This window comes from Chaetomium strumarium, assembly GCF_033439665.1.
Source record: "Chaetomium strumarium strain CBS 333.67 chromosome Unknown B0T15scaffold_5, whole genome shotgun sequence".
Taxonomy (NCBI): Eukaryota; Fungi; Ascomycota; class Sordariomycetes; order Sordariales; family Chaetomiaceae; genus Chaetomium; species Chaetomium strumarium.
In genome coordinates, this window is record NW_026944433.1 from 3,500,000 (window position 1) to 3,521,391 (window position 21,392).

Consider the following 21,392-nt stretch of genomic DNA (forward strand, 5'->3'; position numbering starts at 1 on the left):
GGTGGTGTAGAGGGGCGCTCTAAAGCCATTGCAAAGGTGGTGGGTGATGATGATGTTTTCTAACGGCTGCACGCGACGCGTTGGTACATTCAGGGGGTGGTGTGTGACCCTTGCCGGTACCTGGCCCATTTTGAAAAACTTTTGCCGGTAACCTCTGTAGCTCTCTTCCACGACGAGGAATAACCAAGAGATGTTCGCGGCATAACAGGTTCGCTTCAGATCCGAGCGTATCAGCTCCGTAAGGCACATAACCTTACCGCAGTAGCGGAAAGTTTCGATCGGGAGCGCCACAACCCACCCGAAAGAGCAGTGATCAGGGTTTTCCAAGACTTCTGAGTCATGATTGGCCTCGAAGGAATTGATGCCGCAGCTCCGTGTACTCAGAGTGCACGTGCAGGGCCACGACGCTGGGACAGTGCTTAACGCGGCATTTGGATAATTACTGATCTTAGAGGGAAGAGATCTACACAGTCCCTGTATCCCAAGCCCGTCGTGATTTCCGCTAATTACGGACTATTTGAAATCGAGGGACAGGCGAACCCGAATGAACAGCCTGGTTTCCGCAGATGAGCAGAAAAAGTGTCACAAGTGGTGACAAATCGGCGCGCATTGATATTTGCTAATTTCCCATGGATCCGGTATCAGGAACTGTAACGGGCTAGGCCCGGTATAGGCCTCGCTGACCCTCGGCCAACCCTGGCACAAGCACTGTCCACCGAACCCCCTGGATGAAGCTATTCCCACTCGGCCACAACACATCGAACCTTCTAGCAACGCGCCCAGACCAGCGCACTCACGGGGATAAAAAACCTGCGAGCCACCAGAGTCTCTGGTCTCTTCTTTTCTTCTCTCAGTCTCGTGTACTCGTAGAGTCGTCACCAGATAGTTGCAACACACTCCTGGGACCGTTACAGGAACCATATGAGTTTGGCGATCAGCCGGCACGGTCCAGGCCGTCTGCTGGAGCTTCTCCATTCACACTGTTAAGAAGCTCGATATCGCTGCACCTTGAGTCCGGGGCATGGACCACGGTTTGAGACCTGTTTAGCTCGGCCTCGCTGATTGTTGCATCCAGGCCGTGCAACGCGAATATATTGCCGTGGGGCCTGGGTCGTATCACCTCATGCCCATAACTGCCGGTGTACGTCGGCCGACTGGAGTGTGATTTGGACCCCGTTAAGGATGTCCGGCTCCAGACTATGCGCGCCAGAGGACGGAGAGCCATACAGGCCACCACCATGATGGAGACCGTGAACTCGGCAGTCGCCCAGATGTCTGTTGGCCAGTGCGATTTGTCAGCGTTGCTTGAGGCAGTGATATCTGCGGTGGAGCGGCAGAGTTGAACAGATCGAAGTATCCATCGAAATTGAAAGGTGTGTTCCGGTCTTACAGATGGAGATGTTGTTGCCTTTAGACATCATAGTGATGAATCGGCCCGTACTAACTATCATGGTGATTGCGCCGAGACTGAAGACCAAGACCAAACCAGCCTTATCCCGAGTAGCAAGGCCCCTTATTCGGTACACAGCAGGAAGTGGGAGGAGAAAGACTGGACTCTTCCGTTAGACGAAGGGTGCAAGGCGCCGATAAATGGCACGCATGGGATGCTGGACTTACTCAGGACTTCGCATGTGATGCATAATGCCCAGTTAATCCGCACTAATGTTATGGACGTAAAGGTCGAGCATGCGTCCGGCGCAGTAGACCTGGAGGAGTTCCGCTCGAGTTAATGGACCAGATCTAGCACACTGATATGTGAAAGCAACAGCAGAACCACGGGATCGTCTCACCAGTTGATGGACGGTTCTGGCCCGCACCAGAAGGTATCGGCAAACAACGTAATAAGCGCCGAGCTTCCCGTGAATGCTGTCACAAAGTACAGAGCCCACCTCTGCCACACACCTTGATGGGTAAGCAGTTGGAAGTAGATGGCCAACATGCTGATTTTTGGAAGGTATAGCCCAGCGTCAAAGAAGTAGTTGGTGGCGAAGCGAATCTGCTGAGAGTTAGGGATCCGAGTTCTTCGAATTATTGGTCCCCCATCCTTGACGAAGAGCTGGCCGCCTACATACCTTGCCGAGGGACTCGTCGACCATCGTAAAGTCCGACATCGCGCCTTTCTGGTACGTCAATGTGTCGCAGGTGACTAGCCCCAAGACGCAGGCGGAAGCCAGGAGCAGCCAAAGGTCGGAGATGAACAGATGTCTCTGCTTTAGCATCACTCGCACAGCGAGCCTCATGCCCACCAGCAGGTAGGCGAGCACAACTGTACACCACTCGGCCGCCTTAGCAGTTCCAGGCATTTGTTAGCAAACACAGCGGGAAAAGCTGGCGGTACTCAGAGTACGTACCATGACCTGCTCAGGAGACACCATCCTGTTGGTTCCATTGCCAGTAGGCAGTGCCTAAAGCTCAGTCGCTAGTCGTCGTCATCGATAATGGGACGCGACGCTGTCCAGGTAAATACGACTACCCTGATTCGGAGAGAAGTCCGGCGCCGCAGCGCTTGACGTCAACGCTCGGACACCATCGTTTGCCCCCCGGCTGGATTCAGTGCCAAGTTAAGCCACAGTCTAAGCCCAAAAGACAAAAGCGCGAGATGGCTGCGAGCCAAATGCCCACCAGCAGAAGAGCCACACGCCGACTGGTCAATTGCAAACCGCTGTGGCGGTAACCAGGAAGCTAACAGAGAAAGAGCGGCCGGGGCGCGAGTGGTCGGCCCGGGCAAGTTCCCGATCGGTTGTCCGATGCATTAGCCCGCCGAGACAAGCAAGGTGGCGAAGGTGACGAGTCAAAGCGGCAGGCCACACATGAGACGTTCAACGTGCTTCACGCCTCCACTCCACTAGGATGGCCACACGGAATCCTTCGCTGTCTCCATCCCGGATTTACCCCCGTCCAACCCTCCTGGCCCCCGGTCAAATCTCGACGCGCTACGACGCGCTACGGCCCGATTCGTCCTCGACGTACTTCCAATGTGGCCCATGCTCTCTCGACGTTCTCCGCGCCAGGCGATTGGTCCCGACAGTCGTTGGGTGGGCATATCTTAGACGCCCTCAGCGTTCGTCGAGACGCGTTCCCGCCCCGACTGCCTCGTCGTCCCAGCACTGGAAGAAAGTTGGTACTCACTCCCTAGGACGCAGTTCACCCGGTCAAGAGGTCAGATATCATCCGCCGCGGCAGCTTATCTCTTTCTTCTTCTTTTATTTTTTCCACCTGTCCGTGTCTGCATGTAAGATGGGTGACCATCCAGCGTCGTCCCTGCTTACCCTAGTACCCGTTCGTTGTTTGCAAGGAGTGCCAGTTTCCGTGCGTAGCCGGCGAGGTCGCAACGCATTTGCGGACAAAGCATGGTCACCTAAAGTCGAGCGAGCGTAGGAAGATGGCAAAGTTTATCGCTGGCATTCCGGACATAGCACACGACCAGGAGGAGTTACGCTCGTTCCGGTTTCCGCCGCCGACGGTCGCGCCGATCCCGTTTATTGCGCCGCCAGAAGCGGACGGCGTGCGATGCGACAGGTGCGGATTCGTCGTGCGAACGGTAGCGGGAATGCGACGGCACTGCCGGAAGGAACACGGGTGGGTGAGCAGCTGGGCGAAGGGCGGCGACGTGGCCAAGAGGGCGAAGGAGGAGAGGCCGGTGCCGTGGACCACGGGCGTGCGGTGCCAGCGATTGTTCCGTTCGCGCGCCGCCAGCGGGTGGTTCGAGGTTCGCCGGGGCAGCGCCGAGGAAGCGGCCACCGGCAGAGGAGGAGACGAGACGCTGGACCAGCGGCTGGCACGGATCCACGGAGAACAGGCGGCGCGTCGAGCCCGGGGACGAGAAGACGGAGCCGAACGCGTGGTTGGACACGGTGGGCTGGGCCGCGCATTTGGCAGGGTTGGACCGCGACCGGCTGCGCGGTTCCGTCGCGCCGATCGGAGAGGACGAAGCGGTGTTGCGGCACATGTGGGAGAGCATGGAGCGGGTGGCGCGGCGGGCGCAGGCGGCGGTGTTGAAGCGGAGAGGGCACGCCGTGTTGTTCGTGATCAACAAGAAGGACGTCCACGTCAAGCCGACGAGGCCGTTCGACGGCCGCATGGAGGACGATACGTGGGCAACGTACATGGAGGTGTTCCGGAAGGTGTTTTGTTTCATACACCGCGCGCAGGACTGGGACGACGGCGACCGGCCACCGTACGAGTGTCACGCGGAAGCAGGGCGATTTGTTCGACGCGTTCGTGGAAATGGTCGAGGAGCGAGTGCAGGCCGAGGCGCACACCGAGCCGAGCGAGGCGGAGCGGCAGGCACGGGAGGATCGGATAGACCGGCTGTGTTTGGACGCGACGGTCGCGTTTTTCGACCACCCGTACAAGGACACGCCGTACGAGAGCGCGTTGATCAGCCGGTTGGCGGTGTTGGGGATCCGCGAGGATGACGGATGGGCCGGGCCGGGGGATTTCACGCCAAAGTATTCGGCAGTCATCAAGATCGCGCGCATGTTGGTGGTGTACCAGTCCGTCGTGGAGCGCGAAGACGAAGCGGCCGCGCTGCGGGCCTAGGGCGGCATGAGCCGGGAAGAGGCGGAGGAGGCGGCGACGGGATTGTTCACCATCGTGCGGGCCAAGGTAGAGCGATTCATGACGGTCGTTTCGGAGAAGTCGAAGCCGGGGGTGATGGATTGGATATTCGACAAGCGCACGTACTGGATGCGGATCCAGTTCACGACGCCCAGTGCCGGGGTGGTTGATTGGGAGGGAGACCGGGTCACGTACCAGCGGATGCGGGTCGGGATGAACGAGTTGGCCGACATGATGCACGAGCTGGTGCGGGAGGCGAGGACGGCGCTGGCCGAGTTGTTGATGGTCGGGCGCGACGACTTCGGGGCCGTGCCGGCCATCGAGTGGGCGCGGCTGGAGGACGACCACGGCGACGAGACGGTCGACTATTCGTTTTTGGCGGACGGCCGCAACGCGTGGTTGGTGAGCGGGGACGGTTGGGTGCGGCAGCAGATCGCTGAGCGAGCCGACAAGCGGGCGGAGTGGATCGCCCGGGGGGCAAGCGGCGCGGTGCCGTACCGGGCCGAGGCGGTGCGCAGGTACGGGGCCGCGGTGGAGGGGTTCCGAGAGTGGACGCTGGTGCTGATGCACATGACCGGGGGATGCCGGCGCGGTCGTGGGAGATCTTAGGGATCCGGCACGCGAACACGGAGAACGGAGGGGTACGGAACATATTCGTCGACCGGGGGATGGTGTGTTTCGTGATATCGTACCATAAGACGTACCGCACCACGGGCCGGGTAAAGGTGATACATCGGTACGTGCCGCGCGAGGTGGGCGAGTTGTTGGTGTGGTATCTGTGGTTGGCGTTGCCGTTCTGGCAGCAGGTGCAGGCGATGCTGGACGGAGCAGAGGCGCCGAGCGCGTTTTTGTGGGCGGACAGAGTCGTCGGATGGAAAGGTGGCGAGGCGGCCGGGAGCGAGGGACCCGGCGACCGGGTCGGCGCGGTCGCAGAGGCCGGCGAGGAGGGGCCCGGGGCGGCGCCAGTCCGCGGGAGGAAGTGGACGTCGGACCGGATGCGGCGGGCGTTGCAGCAACACAGCGGCCGATTTTTGGGGACGCGGGTGGGGACGAGCGCGTGGCGACACATAGCGATCGCCATTTCGAACCGGTATTTGAACAAGGCGTTTGGGGAAGACGTGGCGGCGGAGGGCGAAGTGGACGACGACGAGGACGGGACGGCGGACAACATATGGGATCTGCAGGCTGCACACAGCACGCACGTGGCCGGGTTGGTATACGAACGGGAGTTGCAGCAGGGCACGTTCGGGACCGCGGCGCGGCGCGACCGGTTCCGCGCGGTGAGCCGGGCGTGGCACCGGTTTTTCGGGTTGGGGGCGGAAGACCGGGAGGGCGGGCCCGCCGTCACGGGCAAGCGGAAGGCGGACATGTTCGACAGCGTCCGCGAGGAAACCCGGTTCAGGCGGTTCGCGCGGCTGCAGCGGGTCGACATCCAGGGGCAGTTGAGGGTCATGATGGGGCCGGAGGCGCAGTTCAGGGGGATGCAGGAGCAGGTGATCCGGGCCATCGTCCGCGGGGAGAGTCCGATCGTGCAGGTGGGGGGCACGGGGGAGGGCAAGAGCATGTCGTTCATGTTGCCGGCGTTTTGTTCGCCGGACGGGGTCACGGTGGTGGTGGTGCCGTTAAGCGGCTAAAGGATATAAGACGAGTAGAGAGGTATATAGAGTATAATAATATTATTCTCCTTATAGTATAGGTTGAAGTCAGTCGAATAGTAGCTGTTATAGCTATCAAGGATAAGAAGGCGATAAACACTAACTGTTCGAGCTTTAGTATACTTGTTAAAGTACTGAATCTATTCTAGGCCTCTCTTGTTAATTGTCCAACCATTTTCAGATATCGCGATAACCTAGTCTTTCAGCAATAGGCTGTTCTTGTACTAGAAAGAGAGATAATAGTTGCCCTTGACAATAATAAATGGTAGGATCGCCTAGCCAGCTATATTAACGCCGTGGATTGCCGTTGCCTACGCTCGATTGCTAGGCTACTTCAAATTTGCCCTGCTATACTATTTAAAGCTTATAATAACCATTACGGTTAAAATAACGCCTATTAGAAACCTAGTCTCGTCAAAGTTATAGATATCTATATTTTAGATACTATACTTTGCGATTATATTCCGTATAAGTATAAATCAGCCGCAAATGATTTCTAGATCTTTATGTTGGGCCCTCTAATAGTCGTATTTCCGATTGAAACATATAGTAAGCTCTAGGTGCCATTTAATAAAGTTATATACCTAATATGTTCTAATATATCCCGTATCGCATTTGGCAAGTAGTTGATTAGCTATATCTTCTATACTAGATAAGCAGGGAGGAAATCCTTTAGAATCTAAGTCGAGGATATATTAAACAATGACCGATTCTTCTAAATTAGTCAACTTCTGCGAATTGGCTAGAATATCGTATTATAATTATATACTGCGTCGCCGGCAGCTTAGCTTCTTATAATCTATATTGTAGATCCTACCAGCCGCTCGAGCGCTTAACTTCGTATTATTTTGCATTGCCAGAAGGGCTAGTTATACCTGGGCCTCGTCGCTTTTATAACCCATGTTGTATTGTAAAGGAAGATGGGAAGAAAGATAGAAGACATGTCAGGGGGAATTCGTGTGACATTCGCTTATCAACCACGTTATAGAAATTACACATCTTAAAAATCAGCTTCCTAGATGCGAAACCCAGCTCTATTCCCTAACTAAGGTGCTTATGTGCTATCGTCCTAGCCAGCCATACATTATCAATGCTGCTTTTGGCGGGGCCAGAGAGCTTTAAGCCTTGCTACAACAACTCTGCGCATCAAGCGAGGAACTGTGACAAGCGCATGGTGTAGGGGGTAGTCCGTTTCGAAATCCCGATCCACTTGGTAGAAGTGATATTTCCACAAGTTCCGCACTTTCGGGATTTTGGTATGAAACCACCATCGCCCGAAAAGAGGTGCATAGGTGGTTTTCACCCGCTGCTCGTAAAAGTCAGGAACCAGGTCCAGGAACTCGGTGGGCAATATGTCAGTCTCCAGGCCGCTCGGCAAGAAACGATCCAACCAGGCAAATAAACGGCCCTGGGTCTCGGAATGCGCAAAGGTCTTATCGAAGCTGAAGGCAATGAACAGCAGAGGTGCAATCAGGGCGAATGATATTCCGACTGTATATGCCACGCACTGATTAGCTAGGGGCGTGATACGCTTCCTCTTGAGAAGGCGCACTAAACTCACACAAAAGGCCCATAAGCTGCTGAACAGGCCATGCGTTTTCGCCTGTTACGGGATCTTTCGGAAAGACGTCGACTTGAAGGGCAAAAAGACTAGCCATGAACGACATGGGAAGCTAGATTGACCCGAATAAGCACATCCGTCCCCAAGTCTTCATAGTATCCCGGGTTCGGATGCGGGGTGTGCTTACAAACGTGATGGTCACCAGAGTGAAATACAGCATGATCTTAAGAAGCCGGTTGATGGTCAGTCCATGATGCCAGAATAGAAGTTGCGGGAGATCCGTACATTGCCCTCATCCCCTCCGCTCCTACAACTTCGCCTTCTCCTTCGCACCCATCCATTTGTCCACCTTCTCCTTATACCCCTCCAACCCCGCCAACGTCAATTCATCCAACCCCGGAATCACCATCTCAAAGATGGTCCCCTCCCCACCCACGACAGCATACTCGTAATACCCACACCTCGCAATCGGCCTTGTGCGCCTCACATCCAGCCTGCCCCTTTCATTCAGCGCCCAATCGGCAATATGAAACCCCGCCACCCTTCCGATAACCACATCCACGGTCCCCACAGGCCCATTGCCGGGCAGTCGCAGCGTCGAGTGATACACACACTCGAATTTGACAGGGCTGGCTTTCACCATTGGCACCGGATTCCCATTCTTCCCATCTTCACTCCCGGGAAGATCGCCGGGCAGGCAGGAGGTAAACTCCTTCTCCAACCCAACCGACTGGAATTCATCCACCCCCGGCGGCACTTGCTGTGCCGTAATATTGACCGCCTCCCGTAGATCGTACATGGCCAAGTTCCACGCGAATTTGCCTGTTGCTTCGATGTTGCGGACTGTGTCCTTTCGCGTAGCCTCTCCTTCCCCGGACAGTCCTGAGTCATGGTGGTGCGGGGTCTGGTTGACCGAGAACATCACGTAGGGCGGGTCGAAGGTCAGCCGGGGCGAACTGGCTGTAGGGGGCCAGATTGTGGACTAGAGATGGATTGGGGTTGCCGCGCGTGGATGGTGGGATCGGGGACGTGGTGGAGATCCATCCGATGGGGCGCGGCACGACGCAAGCTTTGAACGGGTCGAAGGGCAGGTTGTGGGCGGTTTTGCCTGGTTGGTAGAGCATTGTTTGCCTTGTTTGGTTGGTGATGGGTTTGGTGGTGTCTGTTGGTGTTGTATCTGGCTTTGTTGAAGTCTGGGAGACACGGAACTGGACTGTCCCTGTTATTAGTAGGTCATGGTTGTTGGAGTTTGCGGAGGAGACTGTGACCCACCCAAAGAATCCGATCCATTAGCGCTATCGGTAGCGGGCGGATGAAGGTTCCCGGCGTCGGCAAGACGCAGACTTCCCGATCTAACGTATGGGCCTTAGGTCGCTCTGGCCCCAGTCCCGTGCCCCCGTAACGGATATCTCAGCCTAGAGACCGCCTTAGTGCTCGAGTGTAGCACACATTACTCTGTCGTTGTCTCCTACATCCTAACACTCTGCTGTCTACTACGTGATATGAGGTACACTATCTGGCATTCTGGCGGAAGATGTCATGACTCGCATACCTGCTGATTCACATTGTCATATGATTGATAAGTCTATATGCCTACGTTGGTAGCAGTATACGCGAACTCTCCTATCTCAAGACTGAAGACTAAGTGATGTGGATTCATCACTACTGTAGGTAGAGGCTCGGAATCGAGTAAATAATTATAAGATTGGGCTCGGCTTTCGGTGGGTTTGGTCCTCATATTCACAAGCCCGGTCATTGGTAGTGATGGGCTAGGCAGCTGTCCGTTCGTCGGTGTCCCTGATCGCAACTCTCTCTTTCGCTATGGATATTACGTCAAAGACAGCTGAATCAAATGCTTCTGCAGCCGCCTGGTAAGTGTCTACGTGCATTATATCCAGGCTTGCCGCAAACACCACACCACCGGACCTTCGATTCAAGCCCCCTCGCTTGCACCACCACCATCCGGCTCCATTTCTTGCACTCCCTCCCTACCATACCTTACTCATAGGCTCGTGGCCTAGTGCCTCATGTCAGACCTGTACCGCAAGTAATCCTCGCCCAGCTCTATACCTGTTTTCTTGGTTCTCTGTCGCTTGTTTGATGCGACATTGGCCTTATGGAGCTTCGAGGCCTCTGACCGAAGGAGAGCCACCTGGTGCATCACAGCCATTGTACCTTTGGTACGCTGATGCAGAGCAGAGCATTCAACATTAACGTTGGGGAGCTGCTTTGATGGTCGACAACGTAAGTCTTGATAAGCGTTGACTGCAAGCTGGCTTCTCGCCGGTTCTGCGGTTGCAGAATGCTAGTACTAGTAGACTGTGAATTCGGAGGTGTTGGTATCTCGTGCCACGAGACCAGCATCTCCGAAAGCCACATTGTATGTTCTTCTTTGTTATAGAGGTGAAGAAGGCGTCGCGAAAGTCCACATGTCATTCTACTTGCAGTGGCGCTCGAATTCGGTCGAGTTGTGGCTTTCGTGGCCGCCGACGATCAACAACCGGTAGTTGCCCTTTGTCTTGGGCGCTTCTAGTATATGATAGACGAAGTGCTTGATACAGTCTACACCATACCACATTGGTAGTAGTTGCGATGCGCCGTTCGTGGATTGCGGCGTGCGAGTCACACCGGAGCGCTCGGAACTGGAATTACGGGAGAACAGGCTGAACAGCCGGCAGCAGATCCACCCACCTTGTCCCAATTTGACCGTCTCGTGGTCATGCTCCGGTCGAAGGACTCTGGGAAACAGCGCTAACTTGTACTTTAGTAGATCATTCTGATCTTGCGAAATGTAACCTTCCTCACCCCTCACTACTATCATTTACCCTCTCACCACTTATCACTACAACCAAGGACCATTTAATTCACCATGGAGTTCAACCCTACTCGAGCCATTGTGCATAACGAAGGTTGCGACCTGCATTATTGGTACCAGGGCAAGGGGCCGCTCATCACCTTCGTCCCGGGCGGCAACGGTCATGGGCGGCAGTTCAACAACATGATTGCCGCCCTGTCCGACAGGTATACCTGCGCCACCTTTGACCGTCGCCAGATGTCGGCAAGCAAGGTCGAGGTCAACAAGAGGCTCAGCATTCCGCAGCAAGCCCGGGACATCCGCGCCGTCATCAAGGCCGTGGGCTTCGTAAAGTCCATCGTCTTCGGAAGCAGCAGCGGAGCCATCTTCTCCTACGTTCTCGCTCACGACTTCCCCGAGATGGTCGACCACCTCATCGCCCACGAGGCACCCACCGTCAATATTCTCCCCGAAGCCTCCAAGGTCTTCGAGTGGTTCCTCCACCTCATGGAGGTCTACGAGACCCAGGGCCTCGACCAGGCCGCTAGCGAGTTCGGTGCCAAGCTGCTTGGGTACGACGACGAGGGAATCCCGAAGACGGTTCCGCCCGAGACCGAGAACCCGCGCAATTTCTGGGATAACGAGTTCCCCGTCCTGCTGGGCTACACGCCCAACTTCTGGCGTCTGAAGCAGAACAAGACCAGCATTGGGGTCATGAGAGCCGTCCGGTCGAGGGATGCCTTCTTTGCGAGGGCGGTCGAGGAGCAGGCCAAGATCCTGGCGTGCCCCAAGCTGCTTGTCCCGGGGCACCACCAGGGGTTTGAGGTCGAGACCAAGGAGTTTCTCCCGTATTTCCTGTACATGCTAGAGATCTTGGAGGATAAGAGGAGAGCCGTATAGGCATGCGTTGCGTCTCAAGATGGCCGAATCACATTCAAGTTGGTGAACTGTCCCTGTACCCGCTGCGCATTCTCGGTGACAGACCATTATGTCGATCAGAAGCAATAGCGATTTGTGAGGCCACAAAACCTGCCCAATAGATACACTAGTATTACATCCAAGAGAAACTAGGACTCAACTCCAAACCCCCTCCACTCCTTCTCACCGAGCCCCCGACCTTACCTACTCAACCCCCTCCCCCCCCCCCCCCTCTCCCATCTCCCATCTCCTCTTCCGGAAACTCACGCGCCCTCCTAGCAGACTCAATGACCTCCCACTCCATATCCCGAATACCATTCCCACCACCACTCCCACCGCCACCACCACCAACGCCTCCTTCCACCCGCTCCCCAAGGAACTCCAGGAACCCCGCACCACCCGCGGGACCGGCGCAGTCCCAGCGCCGTCGAATGATTTGATCCATTTCGCCATTTCGGTAGTGGTCGAATGAAGGTCCCCGGCGTCGGTAAACCCGGCCTCGCGATCCACGGACCAAGGTCAGGCTTGGTCGGCGCGACTCCGGCCCCCGTCCAATGCCAGTACAGTACCACGACGGCGACATGTACCCCAGCCGAGGTCCGCCTTAGGGCGTCGCAGTTCTATTTATTACTGGCAGGAACTCTGGTCTAGATGCTATGGTGTCCGTTGTATCCTTCTAAACAGGCTTATGGCGACCCGGACTCTCTATCTTCGGAGGCTCTATCAAACGGCACAGCGTGGACTGCCCCCTCTCCTACAGAGCTTAATCAACCACCACTCACCAGCTCACCGCTCGCCCAAGACGGATCAGCCAGCTCCGGCAACCGCTCCACAAACCTTCCACCTACCCTCCCACTCCCAATACACAAACCCCCCATCCACCCCTTCCGTAACCATGTGCATCCTCTGGTCAAAACTCCCTTGCACGAGCGCCCAAACATGCCTCACCCCGCTTCCCACTGTCTCCACTAGCCGCCATTTCCCTTCTTGCACACCCTCCTCCGGCGCGCCCACGCCAATACCAATATCGTCGTTCACCCGCTCCCAGTGCTGCACGCTGCCGTTGGCCGTGGCAACAACCGGCTGGAACCTGCCGACACTGGTCTCGTTGCGCGTGTGAAAGTAGTCCTGGATCATGACAGGGGGTGTGTTGAGGGGGATGTCCGAGGCGAAGACCTCGCCGGAGGACCAGTTCGTCGTACAGATATTATTCCGGCTGACGGGGATAGGCGAGGGGAGAGGAGCGTTGTCGGTGTACCATACTCAGGGGCTGGGCCGCTATACCCAATGGGGTAGGCTGGTCGGAATATCTTGACGGAAAATCCTGCTAGAAATACAGGGTGCATGCCCAGATTCCCCTATTCCTCAGACACGCACACACACAACACTCTGTCAGACAGCCAGCCAATCCAACATCTTCATGGACAGGTGCTGCGACTCTAACGGCCATGCCTCAAACCAAGAGGAGAAGGAATATCATCATAATTCAACACCAGGGAGATCAAAAATGAAAGGGCGCAGCACTAACTGCGAATAAAAGCCTTATACTACATGTATATCGCGGTCCCTCCTCATATCACCAAATACACCTGTCCTTCAAATGCTGCTAGTTGCCCCTCCCGGGACTTGCCCGGGTGCGTAGACATGATTAACACTAGCTCCGGCGCCTTCAGCACGCCGAGCTCCTCCGGGCTGGGTGTCTCCCATGTCCTCTCCTCCGAGGTGAAATTGAGCACCACGAGCATCCTATCAACACCATGGTGCCGCGGCTCTTTGATGAAAATGAACAGATCCTTGTCCTGCGGCCGCAGGTCTCTAAAGTCACCGTAGACGAGCAGATCCGCGTGCTGCTGGCGGAAGCGCAGCATCTTTCGCCAGAAAGCGAGCACGCTGTCCGGGTCGTCGAGCTGGGAGGCCACGTCGATCTGGGCCGCCAGCGGATGCGGCTTCATCCACGGCTCTTTGACCTCCTTGCCGGCTTCTTCCGCGGCCTCAGAGAAGCCGCCGTACTTGGCCTTGCCATTCCACGGCATGGGTATCCTGGCGTGGTCTCTGGCCATGTACTGCAGGGCGTCAAACGCCTTGTCGAGCTCGGCCTTGTTGTCGACGCCGTAGCGCTCCTTGACCATCTTGTAGAACGACAAACTGTCAATGTCGAGGTAGTTTTCCACAGGGTAGGACTCCTTGGGGGCGTTGACCAGGCCAATCTCCTGGCCCTGGTAGATGTACTGCGTGCCGCTCAAGCACGCCTCCATCAGCGCCAGCAGCTTCGCGGCACGGACGCGGTGCTCGGGGCGGTCGTCGGCGAACCGGCTGACCGACCTGGCCTGGTCGTGGTTCTCGAGGAAGACAGTGGACCAGCCATCGCTGCCGCGCATCAGGGCCTGCGTCAGGCCGACGGCGGCCTTGAAGTCGGGAAGCGCAAAGTTCTTGGGCGTCGTTGCGAATTTGTGCGTCTTGCCGATGCCCACGTCGACAACGTCAAACTGGAAGACCATGTTCAGCTGCTTGGCCTTGGCGCTCACGTACTGGAGCACGCGCTGTGTGTCGGGCGTCCACGGTAGCTCGCCAACGGTAATGGCCCCGTACTCTGTGAGGATGGCGTTCATCTCGCCCAGGAACTCGTGCATGCGAGGCCCGTTGCAGTACACCATACCTGCAGGTTGGTAGGGTGTCTTGGGATCAACGACGGGTGCATCTGGCAGCGTCGGCGGCTTGCTGTACATGTTAACGGTGTCGATGCGGAAGCCGTCGACGCCGCGGTCGAGCCAGAACTCCATGGCCGAGGCGTAGATGGCCCTGCGGGTCTCTGGGTTCTCCCAGTTGAGATCTGGCTGCTCCGTGGCGAAGAGATGCAAGTAGTATTCTTGCGTCTGTTCGTCCCACTCCCAGGCGCTGCCGCCGCCGAAGTTTGAACGCCAGTTGTTGGGCGGCAGCCGCTTGCCGTCGGGCGAGTACTTGGCGGGCCGCCAGATGTACCAGTCGCGCTTGGGGCTGTCCTTGCTGGCGCGCGACTCCTTGAACCAGGCGTGCTGGTCCGACGTGTGGTTGATGACAAGGTCGAGCATGATGCGCATTCCGCGGGCGTGCGTCTCCTGGATCAAGGCCTCCATGTCCTGGACGGTGCCGTAGGGGCGGTAGACGTCCTCGTAGTTGGAGATGTCGTATCCCATGTCCACCTGCGGGCTGTCGTACATGGGGCATATCCAAATGACATCGACGCCCAAGCTGGCTATGTAGTCGAGCTTGGACGTAATGCCCGGGATATCACCGATGCCATCGCCGTTGGAGTCGCAAAACGACGCCGGGTAGATTTGGTAGACGACGGCTTGCTTCCACCACTGCCTTTCGTGGTCGGTCACAGTCATGATGGCGACAGGACGATTCCGCCTGCAGAAGGTTCACCAGCCGGTTGAAGTCTGAGCGGCGACAGTGGAGTAAACGAGAAGACGAGTATGGGGGCCAAAAGAATGTGAGAAGCACGGTAAGCACCGCAGGCAACCCGTCTTAAATCCCCTTGTGACCTTGTCACTCGCGAACATTTGTGGAGAATGAGGCATAGGAGCCAGCAACTCCCGGTATCTCCTCATATGTGGATTGTCACGACGCAGCTGCGGCGGGTTTATCGTGTGTTTTTATCCTTGGTGGCCTCGGCGTCTCGCAGCATAGCCCTAGACAAGCCGAGCCAATTGACGATGCGGACTATGTCGGTCCGACAAGTCGTGCCCAGCAGGATGCAGGATCGTAAGCAGATCGCGCAGTCAACAGAGCGGAGATTCCCCATGCGGCCCTGGCGTGAGGGGGAGAATCCGGGGTAGTGTACTGGTGAGACGGGCCCTTACTGCAGCATTCCCGGGAGGGCGATTCAGTTATGTCTTACAGGGGTCTGCGGCTCTTTTTTAGTGGCCTTGAGTGTGTCGCTAGGACGAACTGCGGCTGTGATTCGTCCACAGTCGGTCCGACGACCTGCGGCTTACATTGGTCAGATGTCGGACCGACGACAGATCCCGATTCCACTTTCAGCCATTAACTCGCACAGACTGGTTCCAAATTTGTTTCTCGAACTCCAGCGCATGTATGGATCCGCAATCTCGCAACAAACAGCTTGTCGGTCCGACAGCGCACATTGCGAGGGCCTGCCTGGAAAACACGAAAGCATATGCCATCTCCACCTCTCCCCAGATCAGCATCACCCCATGGGGAGTAGGATCCGGGGCCACCTCGGTGTTCCCTAATTCGGTCGAAATGCCGGGGAAGCGTGCGCAGTGCAGGGAGGGAGGCTGCGTTCTGGCACCTGTGGGCCGATATTTCGGCAGCGTTGGCGCCGTGCCAGGGTTTGCGAGCACCCATCATCTCATGGATGGCTCAATGTCAGCACGTGACGCCGGGCCGACGAGGTAAGTGCTCAGCTCCGAGATGGAGAGCGTGCACAGGAACCGCACATGGCATCGCCGCGCAACAAACCTGCCAAATCGGTGCCCCAGGGGCCTCGTGATTGGACCCATTGCTCCAACACCTGCCATTGGGGGGACTTGGTGACTGCCCGCTAACTCGTCGACGTTAGCGACGGACCCTGGTCCCTGGTTCCGGTCCTAACCGCAAGGGCAGTGGAATCTCCCAAGGGCGACTCCGGGCTGCTGAAAGACTCTGACTCGAGACCTCGTCCCGCCATTTGTATAAAGATGGCTGGCGGCCGCCTGGATTCTTGGGTGTCAGACGATCAGGCTCTCGGGTCGTGGCAGCGAACAACAATAGTCCGCCTTTTGATTTCCTCGGTTGGCCCCTGCTTCGGCCATCACCGCCGCCTTCTTGTGCTTCCGAATCTACCTTATTGGGCAGGTTAAGACCACCGCGACGGTGACATCATGTCTCCCTCAGCACGGGATGAGCACGCCGCTCGGCGAGTGGCCGTCGCCAAAGCCAACATGGACGAGTCGACCGTGAACGAGGCAGCCGCAGCCACCGATGCCGAACACAGCATGGGGCTCCTCGAGTCTCTCAAGCTGTACAGGAAGGCCTGCATGTGGTCCATCTTCCTGTCGACGTGCATCGTCATGGAAGGTTTCGACAATGCCTTCCTCTCCAGCCTCTTCGCCTACCCCCCTTTCCAGCGCAAGTTCGGCGTCGCCCAACCTGACGGCACGTACCAGCTCACAGCCGAGTGGCAGACCGGCTTGACCAACGGCGTGCTCGCCGGTCAGATCATCGGCCTCTTCGCCAACGGCATCCTCGCCGACCGGTTCGGATACCGCAAGACCTTGATCGGCGCCTTGATCGGCTGCATCGCTTTCATCTTCATCATCTTCTTCTCCGAGACGCTGGTGCAGCTACTCATCGGCGAGATCCTCATCGGTTTCCCCTGGGGCGTCTTCCAGACCTCGACGACCACATACGCGTCCGAGGTGTGCCCGACTCACCTTCGAGCGTACTTGACAACTTATGTCAACCTGTGTTGGGTCATTGGCCAGTTCATCGCCTCCGGTGTGCTGCGAGCCATGCTGAATCGCGACGACCACTGGGGATACAAGATTCCCTTTGCCTTGCAATGGGTGTGGCCCGTCCCTCTGATCATTGGCATCTGGCTTGCGCCCGAGTCTCCTTGGTGGCTCGTCCGGCACGGCCGCCTCGACGAGGCTAAGCGATCGCTCGCCCGCCTGACGACGCGAAACTCGGGCGTGAAATTCCACCCCGACGAGACGATTTCGATGATGATCCATACCAACGAGATGGAAAAGGAACTGCTGGCCGGCACCTCCTATACAGACCTGTTCAAGGGCGTCAATCTGCGCCGAACGGAAATTGTGTGCATCACGTGGATGATCCAGACCCTGTGCGGCGCCACTTTCATGGGCTACTCGACATACTTTTACCAGCAAGCTGGCATGGCCGTCGAGAACTCTTTCAGCATGTCGCTCGGCCAATATGCGCTCGGCGCCGTCGGCACCATCACCTCCTGGTTCCTGATGCAGTGGTTCGGCCGCCGGACGCTGTACCTATGGGGACAAGTCGTCATGTGCGTCCTGCTGCTGACTATCGGATGCTCCGCCTTTGCCGGCCGGGAGAATGTCGCTGCGCAGTGGGCCATCGGTTCGCTGCTTCTCGTTTACACCTTCACCTACGATGCCACGGTCGGCCCGGTCTGCTACTCGCTCGTGGCGGAGCTCACCTCGACACGCCTGCGCACAAAGTCGGTCGTCATGGCCCGCAACATGTACAACATGGTCGGCATCGTCACCAACATCATCACGCCTCGCATGCTCAACCCCACGGCGTGGAACTGGGGAGCCAAGTCGGGCTTCTTCTGGGCAGGCACGTGCTTCCTCTGCGCGGTCTGGACCTTCTTCCGACTGCCGGAACCCAAGGGCCGCACCTATGGCGAGCTGGACGTGCTCTTTGAGAACCGCGTCAGCGCCCGCAAGTTCAAGTCCACGGCGGTGGACCGGTTTGATGGATGTAGTAGCAGTGAGAGCACCCCCGAGAAGGAAAAGGTGGTTGAGGATGTCATGGTCGAGAGTGTCAACAGCCAACCGAACTAGGTAGGCTCAGAAGGCTGTGCCCGTGAGCAGAGACAGCCAGGACGGCGAACGATGTGCCGTGTATGGTGGGTGGGAGGCAAATAAACGAATCAACTGATTTAAAGTATGGGACCCTGGGACATTCCGAGTGGGCGGTCAAACCAGTGACGATCAATCGATCCTGCATTAATGAAATAATGCCACAGCACACATCGTGGCGTCAGGAGTTGGTGTTGTTGCCCATGCGCAAAGTGCCTCTGGAGTATGACAAGGCTTTGCGATTCCGGCAACCGAGCTGAAGGGCTTCGCCCCTCACTCAGGTGTCCGCTCCTCTCGTTCTCTTTATTGCGTGGTTGGTGCCCTGCAAGGAGCCATGACCCGTAAATTAGCCTCTTCCTGTGTACTGATTCTCAGGTCGCCATCACCGCGCGTCATTTCAATCTCAACCGCGCAAAACCACCTTGACCCCTTCCTACTCTCTGAAAATGGCTGCTAGATGCTGATCGGACCGCGCGGTGGACCGAGGCAGGAAGAGACATCGCGCTGAGCCTGAGTCTTTTAACGCGGCCTCGAGAATGAACGGGCAGCCGATTTGCATTAGTCAACTCTGACTTGTTACTTTGCAATATCGTCGCATCACGCCGCTTGGCTACTTATATAAATACAAGATGAATCATTACACTTACGTTTTGCACATTGGATTACTGGTGACGTCCCTTGCGGTCTCCGCGGCCCCGCGGGACCTCGCAACGCCCTCTCTTCACTACAATATGTGCGTACCAACTCCGCTAACGCCAAATTTATTCTCTAGAACTTGCACCATCCATTTTACCAAGGGGCCGGTCACCTTTTGCGGCATCAACAGAGACCACGCGGCGCGCCGCTCACCGCACCGCCGCGGGACTGCCGGCCAAGTCCCCAAAGTCGACGACCGTGTACATATCCCGCAAGGCGTCCAGCTTTTCGCGCAGGTAGTCGCGCTGGTGCTTCTGGGTGCGCTCAAAGCAAAAGATGAAGCGCACGACGAAGAGGAAGTCCTCGATGCGGGCGCGGGCCTCCTCCTGCGACTGGCCGGGCCCGCGCGGCAGGGCGAGCACGTCGGCGACGGTGCTGGTGATCTCGAACAGCTTCTGGAAGATGCCGCTGCCGTGGGTGACAATGCTCGACATGCTGCGCAGGCGACTGACGAGGCCGCGCAGCTGCGCCGACAGGCGCTGCGCGGGGAAGTGCAGAGAGAAACCCTCGTGGGCGTCGCGAGGGGGTGCGGACCGGAGGAGCCCGTGCTTAAGAGCGAGCTGCCAGACGAGGGTGCGCAGCCAGAGGCGCGTGACGAAGAGGTCGACGTGCTGCTCCTCGGTGAGGGCGCCGCCGCCACTGGCCGCGAGTTCGCGCACGGCCTCGGCGGTCTCGGCCTCGTCGGCGTCGAGCTGTGCCTGCTTGTGTTCGATCCACTCGGCCGTGATGGTGGGCGCGTAGAGCACGGTCTGCGCGGTCCAGTGCGCGAGCAGCGGCGGATCCATGACCTGGAACAGCCGGATTAGGCGGTTGAAGCCGACGGTCACCCAGGGCGGGACGTCCGGGTCAGTGATGGGTAGGCCGGTTCGCAGCGGGATCATGACGCAGGGGAAGCCCGACATGATGCACATGAAGCGCTCGTGGATGTAGGCCTCCCAGTACATGCGCTGCCGGCGCGAGATTTCGCGGCGCGTCAGCCCGCACGGGTTGTCCTCGGAGTACTGGTGTACGTCGAGCATCTGGATCATGGTGATGGCCTCGCGCAAGCTTGCAAATCCGCGGTCAAAGCGTTTGAATGCCATGAGGGAGATTTCGTTCCAGATGCCGACCATGATGCGCTTGACCGTCATGGGCATCTCGCACTGGAGGTAGTGCACATCTGCTGTGTCCCTGCCCATGTCAACCTTATGGTGCGCGAACACACTGTACCGGATGAGCGAGGTCATCTGTGCCGCAATGTCGCCGTGCAGGGTCCACGACGTCTGCGTGAGATTGATGGTGACGGCGCCAAAGGAGTGGACGAGCGCTGCATCCTCGTAGCTCGCATGCATGTTTGCGATGGCGGCTCGCAATTCGTCGGGTGTCAGGACGGGGTTAACGGGGTAGACAAGCTGCTCGTACTCGGGAAGCAGCCTCATGAAGAAGTCCTGCGAGTAGCCGGAGCCGCCAATGGCCGGTGCCAGGTCGAGTCGAGGCGTGACGACATGGTCGGGGTCAAGGATGCCGGCAATGGAGGTGACGGACGACGCTGAGGGGCGGTTCACAGCGGCGGGCGAGGGGTGTGTGGTCGTCGCGACGAAGGCGGCTCTCCTGTCGGTGGCATCGGCGACAGCCTGGTTGCGCAGCTGGGCGACGAGACGGCCTCGTACGCCGGGCTTGCGTTTGGCCGGTGCGGGCGGAAAGGCGCAAGCAAGATTGAGGTGGGAGCACTGCGCGCAGGGCTGTGTGCCGCTGCATCTCACCTTTCGAACTCGACAAGCATCACAGGCTCGCGTGACCTTCGTGGTCATAAGGGCCGCTGGCAGAGACAGGCTCGAGACAGACTGGAGATGAATAAGAGGTTCGAGGTGCTGCACGAAGGCGACGCCACGGGGTTCATGGCGAGCCTCCCACAGGATGGCGAATCTCTGGCTGAGAGGGTTCTAATATCAGCACATTCAAAGTTGCCGCGATGTGTGGTGCGCTGCGCTGGCTGCGAGGCGCGAAGCGGGAGTGTTAAAGGTTCCCGAAAGGTTCCCCAAGTTCGGGGCTCCTAAGTCTGGGGAAGCTGCAGCTCAATGGGGTTTTGGTGGGGATATAGTGGGACTACTAGCAGGCAGCTGTTGGTCACATGCAAGCAGTCGGCAGCCAAGGATGGATGGATATTTATTCCGCCCGGAGGCGCTAAGCCTAAAGGGCCATAGTGTTAGTTACATAATCCCTCCCTGTGATTCGGCTCCCACTAGACGCACAGGTCTGTGCGCTTACGTAAGTGTGAATTTGCTTATGTAAGTCTAAAAATGCATCTAACGCAGCCCCCTTTTCCACCGCCACAGCCAACATATTGCCAACACTGCAGCTAGCTAGCCAGCCATTCAATCAATCCGTACAACGTCTGAATAACGCTTCGGGCACACCCGAGAGGTCCGTCTATGGCCAGTTTCACCGTAAGCCGTATACTGACTTGGCCGCTTAGCCTGCGTTGCCCGTATTGCCTCGATAACTTCGAATTCACTAGGCTCCCGCTTCGTACTTAACGCTGGGAGCCTACTTGTCGTAGCTTTTGGATCTATACGACGGGGCCCTAGAAGCTGAAGTGGAGTCCCATCACATATTAAGCGCCAGTGCGAATGGAAGTCTTCAAGAAGAAGAGGCTCTTGACGTCCAGTGAGTAT

The 21,392-nt window shown here is 57.4% G+C and overlaps 7 protein-coding genes across 7 annotated transcripts; 3 read left to right on the forward strand and 4 right to left on the reverse strand.

The window, feature by feature from the left end:
• Positions 1 to 794: 794 nt before the first annotated feature.
• Positions 795 to 2,612, reverse strand: B0T15DRAFT_255994 (uncharacterized protein). The gene is made up of 6 exons (XM_062863246.1): positions 2,352 to 2,612; positions 2,073 to 2,285; positions 1,791 to 1,996; positions 1,618 to 1,706; positions 1,391 to 1,549; positions 795 to 1,275 (listed from the first exon to the last, which is right to left on the reverse strand). Exons 1-6 carry the CDS (start codon positions 2,373 to 2,375, stop codon positions 935 to 937), a joined length of 1,032 nt encoding a protein of 343 aa, XP_062720708.1. The 5' UTR covers positions 2,376 to 2,612; the 3' UTR covers positions 795 to 934.
• Positions 2,613 to 3,382: 770 nt separating this feature from the next.
• B0T15DRAFT_495343 (uncharacterized protein) lies at positions 3,383 to 4,542 on the forward strand (the record flags this gene model as incomplete). The annotated part of the gene is made up of 3 exons (XM_062867091.1): positions 3,383 to 3,709; positions 3,795 to 4,093; positions 4,152 to 4,542. The coding sequence occupies 3 exons, from the start codon at positions 3,383 to 3,385 to the stop codon at positions 4,540 to 4,542; spliced, it is 1,017 nt and encodes a 338-aa protein (XP_062720709.1).
• A 3,541-nt stretch (positions 4,543 to 8,083) lies between these two features.
• On the reverse strand, positions 8,084 to 8,900 carry B0T15DRAFT_568578 (uncharacterized protein; the record flags this gene model as incomplete). Its single annotated transcript, XM_062870772.1, has 2 exons — positions 8,084 to 8,732; positions 8,806 to 8,900. 2 exons carry the CDS (start codon positions 8,898 to 8,900, stop codon positions 8,084 to 8,086), a joined length of 744 nt encoding a protein of 247 aa, XP_062720710.1.
• Positions 8,901 to 10,484: 1,584 nt separating this feature from the next.
• On the forward strand, positions 10,485 to 11,517 carry B0T15DRAFT_538097 (Alpha/Beta hydrolase protein). The gene has a single exon (XM_062869662.1). The coding sequence runs from the start codon at positions 10,646 to 10,648 to the stop codon at positions 11,468 to 11,470; it is 825 nt and encodes a 274-aa protein (XP_062720711.1). The 5' UTR covers positions 10,485 to 10,645; the 3' UTR covers positions 11,471 to 11,517.
• Positions 11,518 to 12,946: 1,429 nt separating this feature from the next.
• B0T15DRAFT_256012 (glycoside hydrolase family 13 protein) lies at positions 12,947 to 14,947 on the reverse strand. The gene has a single exon (XM_062863247.1). It carries the CDS (start codon positions 14,854 to 14,856, stop codon positions 13,060 to 13,062), a length of 1,797 nt encoding a protein of 598 aa, XP_062720712.1. The 5' UTR covers positions 14,857 to 14,947; the 3' UTR covers positions 12,947 to 13,059.
• Positions 14,948 to 16,097: 1,150 nt separating this feature from the next.
• B0T15DRAFT_256022 (sugar transporter-like protein) lies at positions 16,098 to 18,456 on the forward strand. The gene has a single exon (XM_062863248.1). It carries the CDS (start codon positions 16,354 to 16,356, stop codon positions 18,022 to 18,024), a length of 1,671 nt encoding a protein of 556 aa, XP_062720713.1. The 5' UTR covers positions 16,098 to 16,353; the 3' UTR covers positions 18,025 to 18,456.
• Positions 18,457 to 18,608: 152 nt separating this feature from the next.
• Positions 18,609 to 20,757, reverse strand: B0T15DRAFT_538104 (uncharacterized protein). Its single transcript, XM_062869663.1, has one exon. The coding sequence runs from the start codon at positions 20,526 to 20,528 to the stop codon at positions 18,888 to 18,890; it is 1,641 nt and encodes a 546-aa protein (XP_062720714.1). The 5' UTR covers positions 20,529 to 20,757; the 3' UTR covers positions 18,609 to 18,887.
• Positions 20,758 to 21,392: the final 635 nt, after the last annotated feature.

What these genes read in the sequence shown, in the direction of transcription:
- B0T15DRAFT_538097 (XM_062869662.1), top strand. Translation starts at nt 10,646, where the DNA reads ATGGAGTTCAACCCTACTCGAGCCATTGTGCATAACGAAGGTTGCGAC.
- B0T15DRAFT_255994 (XM_062863246.1), bottom strand. Translation starts at nt 2,375, where the DNA reads ATGGTGTCTCCTGAGCAGGTCATG. An exon ending in TGTCTCCTGAGCAGGTCATG is followed by an intron (nt 2,286 to 2,351) that starts GTACGTACTCTG and finishes GGAACTGCTAAG; the next exon opens with GCGGCCGAGTGGTGTACAGT. An exon ending in TCGACGAGTCCCTCGGCAAG is followed by an intron (nt 1,997 to 2,072) that starts GTATGTAGGCGG and finishes AACTCTCAGCAG; the next exon opens with ATTCGCTTCGCCACCAACTA.
- B0T15DRAFT_538104 (XM_062869663.1), bottom strand. Translation starts at nt 20,528, where the DNA reads ATGACCACGAAGGTCACGCGAGCCTGTGATGCTTGTCGAGTTCGAAAG.
- B0T15DRAFT_256022 (XM_062863248.1), top strand. Translation starts at nt 16,354, where the DNA reads ATGTCTCCCTCAGCACGGGATGAGCACGCCGCTCGGCGAGTGGCCGTC.
- B0T15DRAFT_256012 (XM_062863247.1), bottom strand. Translation starts at nt 14,856, where the DNA reads ATGACTGTGACCGACCACGAAAGGCAGTGGTGGAAGCAAGCCGTCGTC.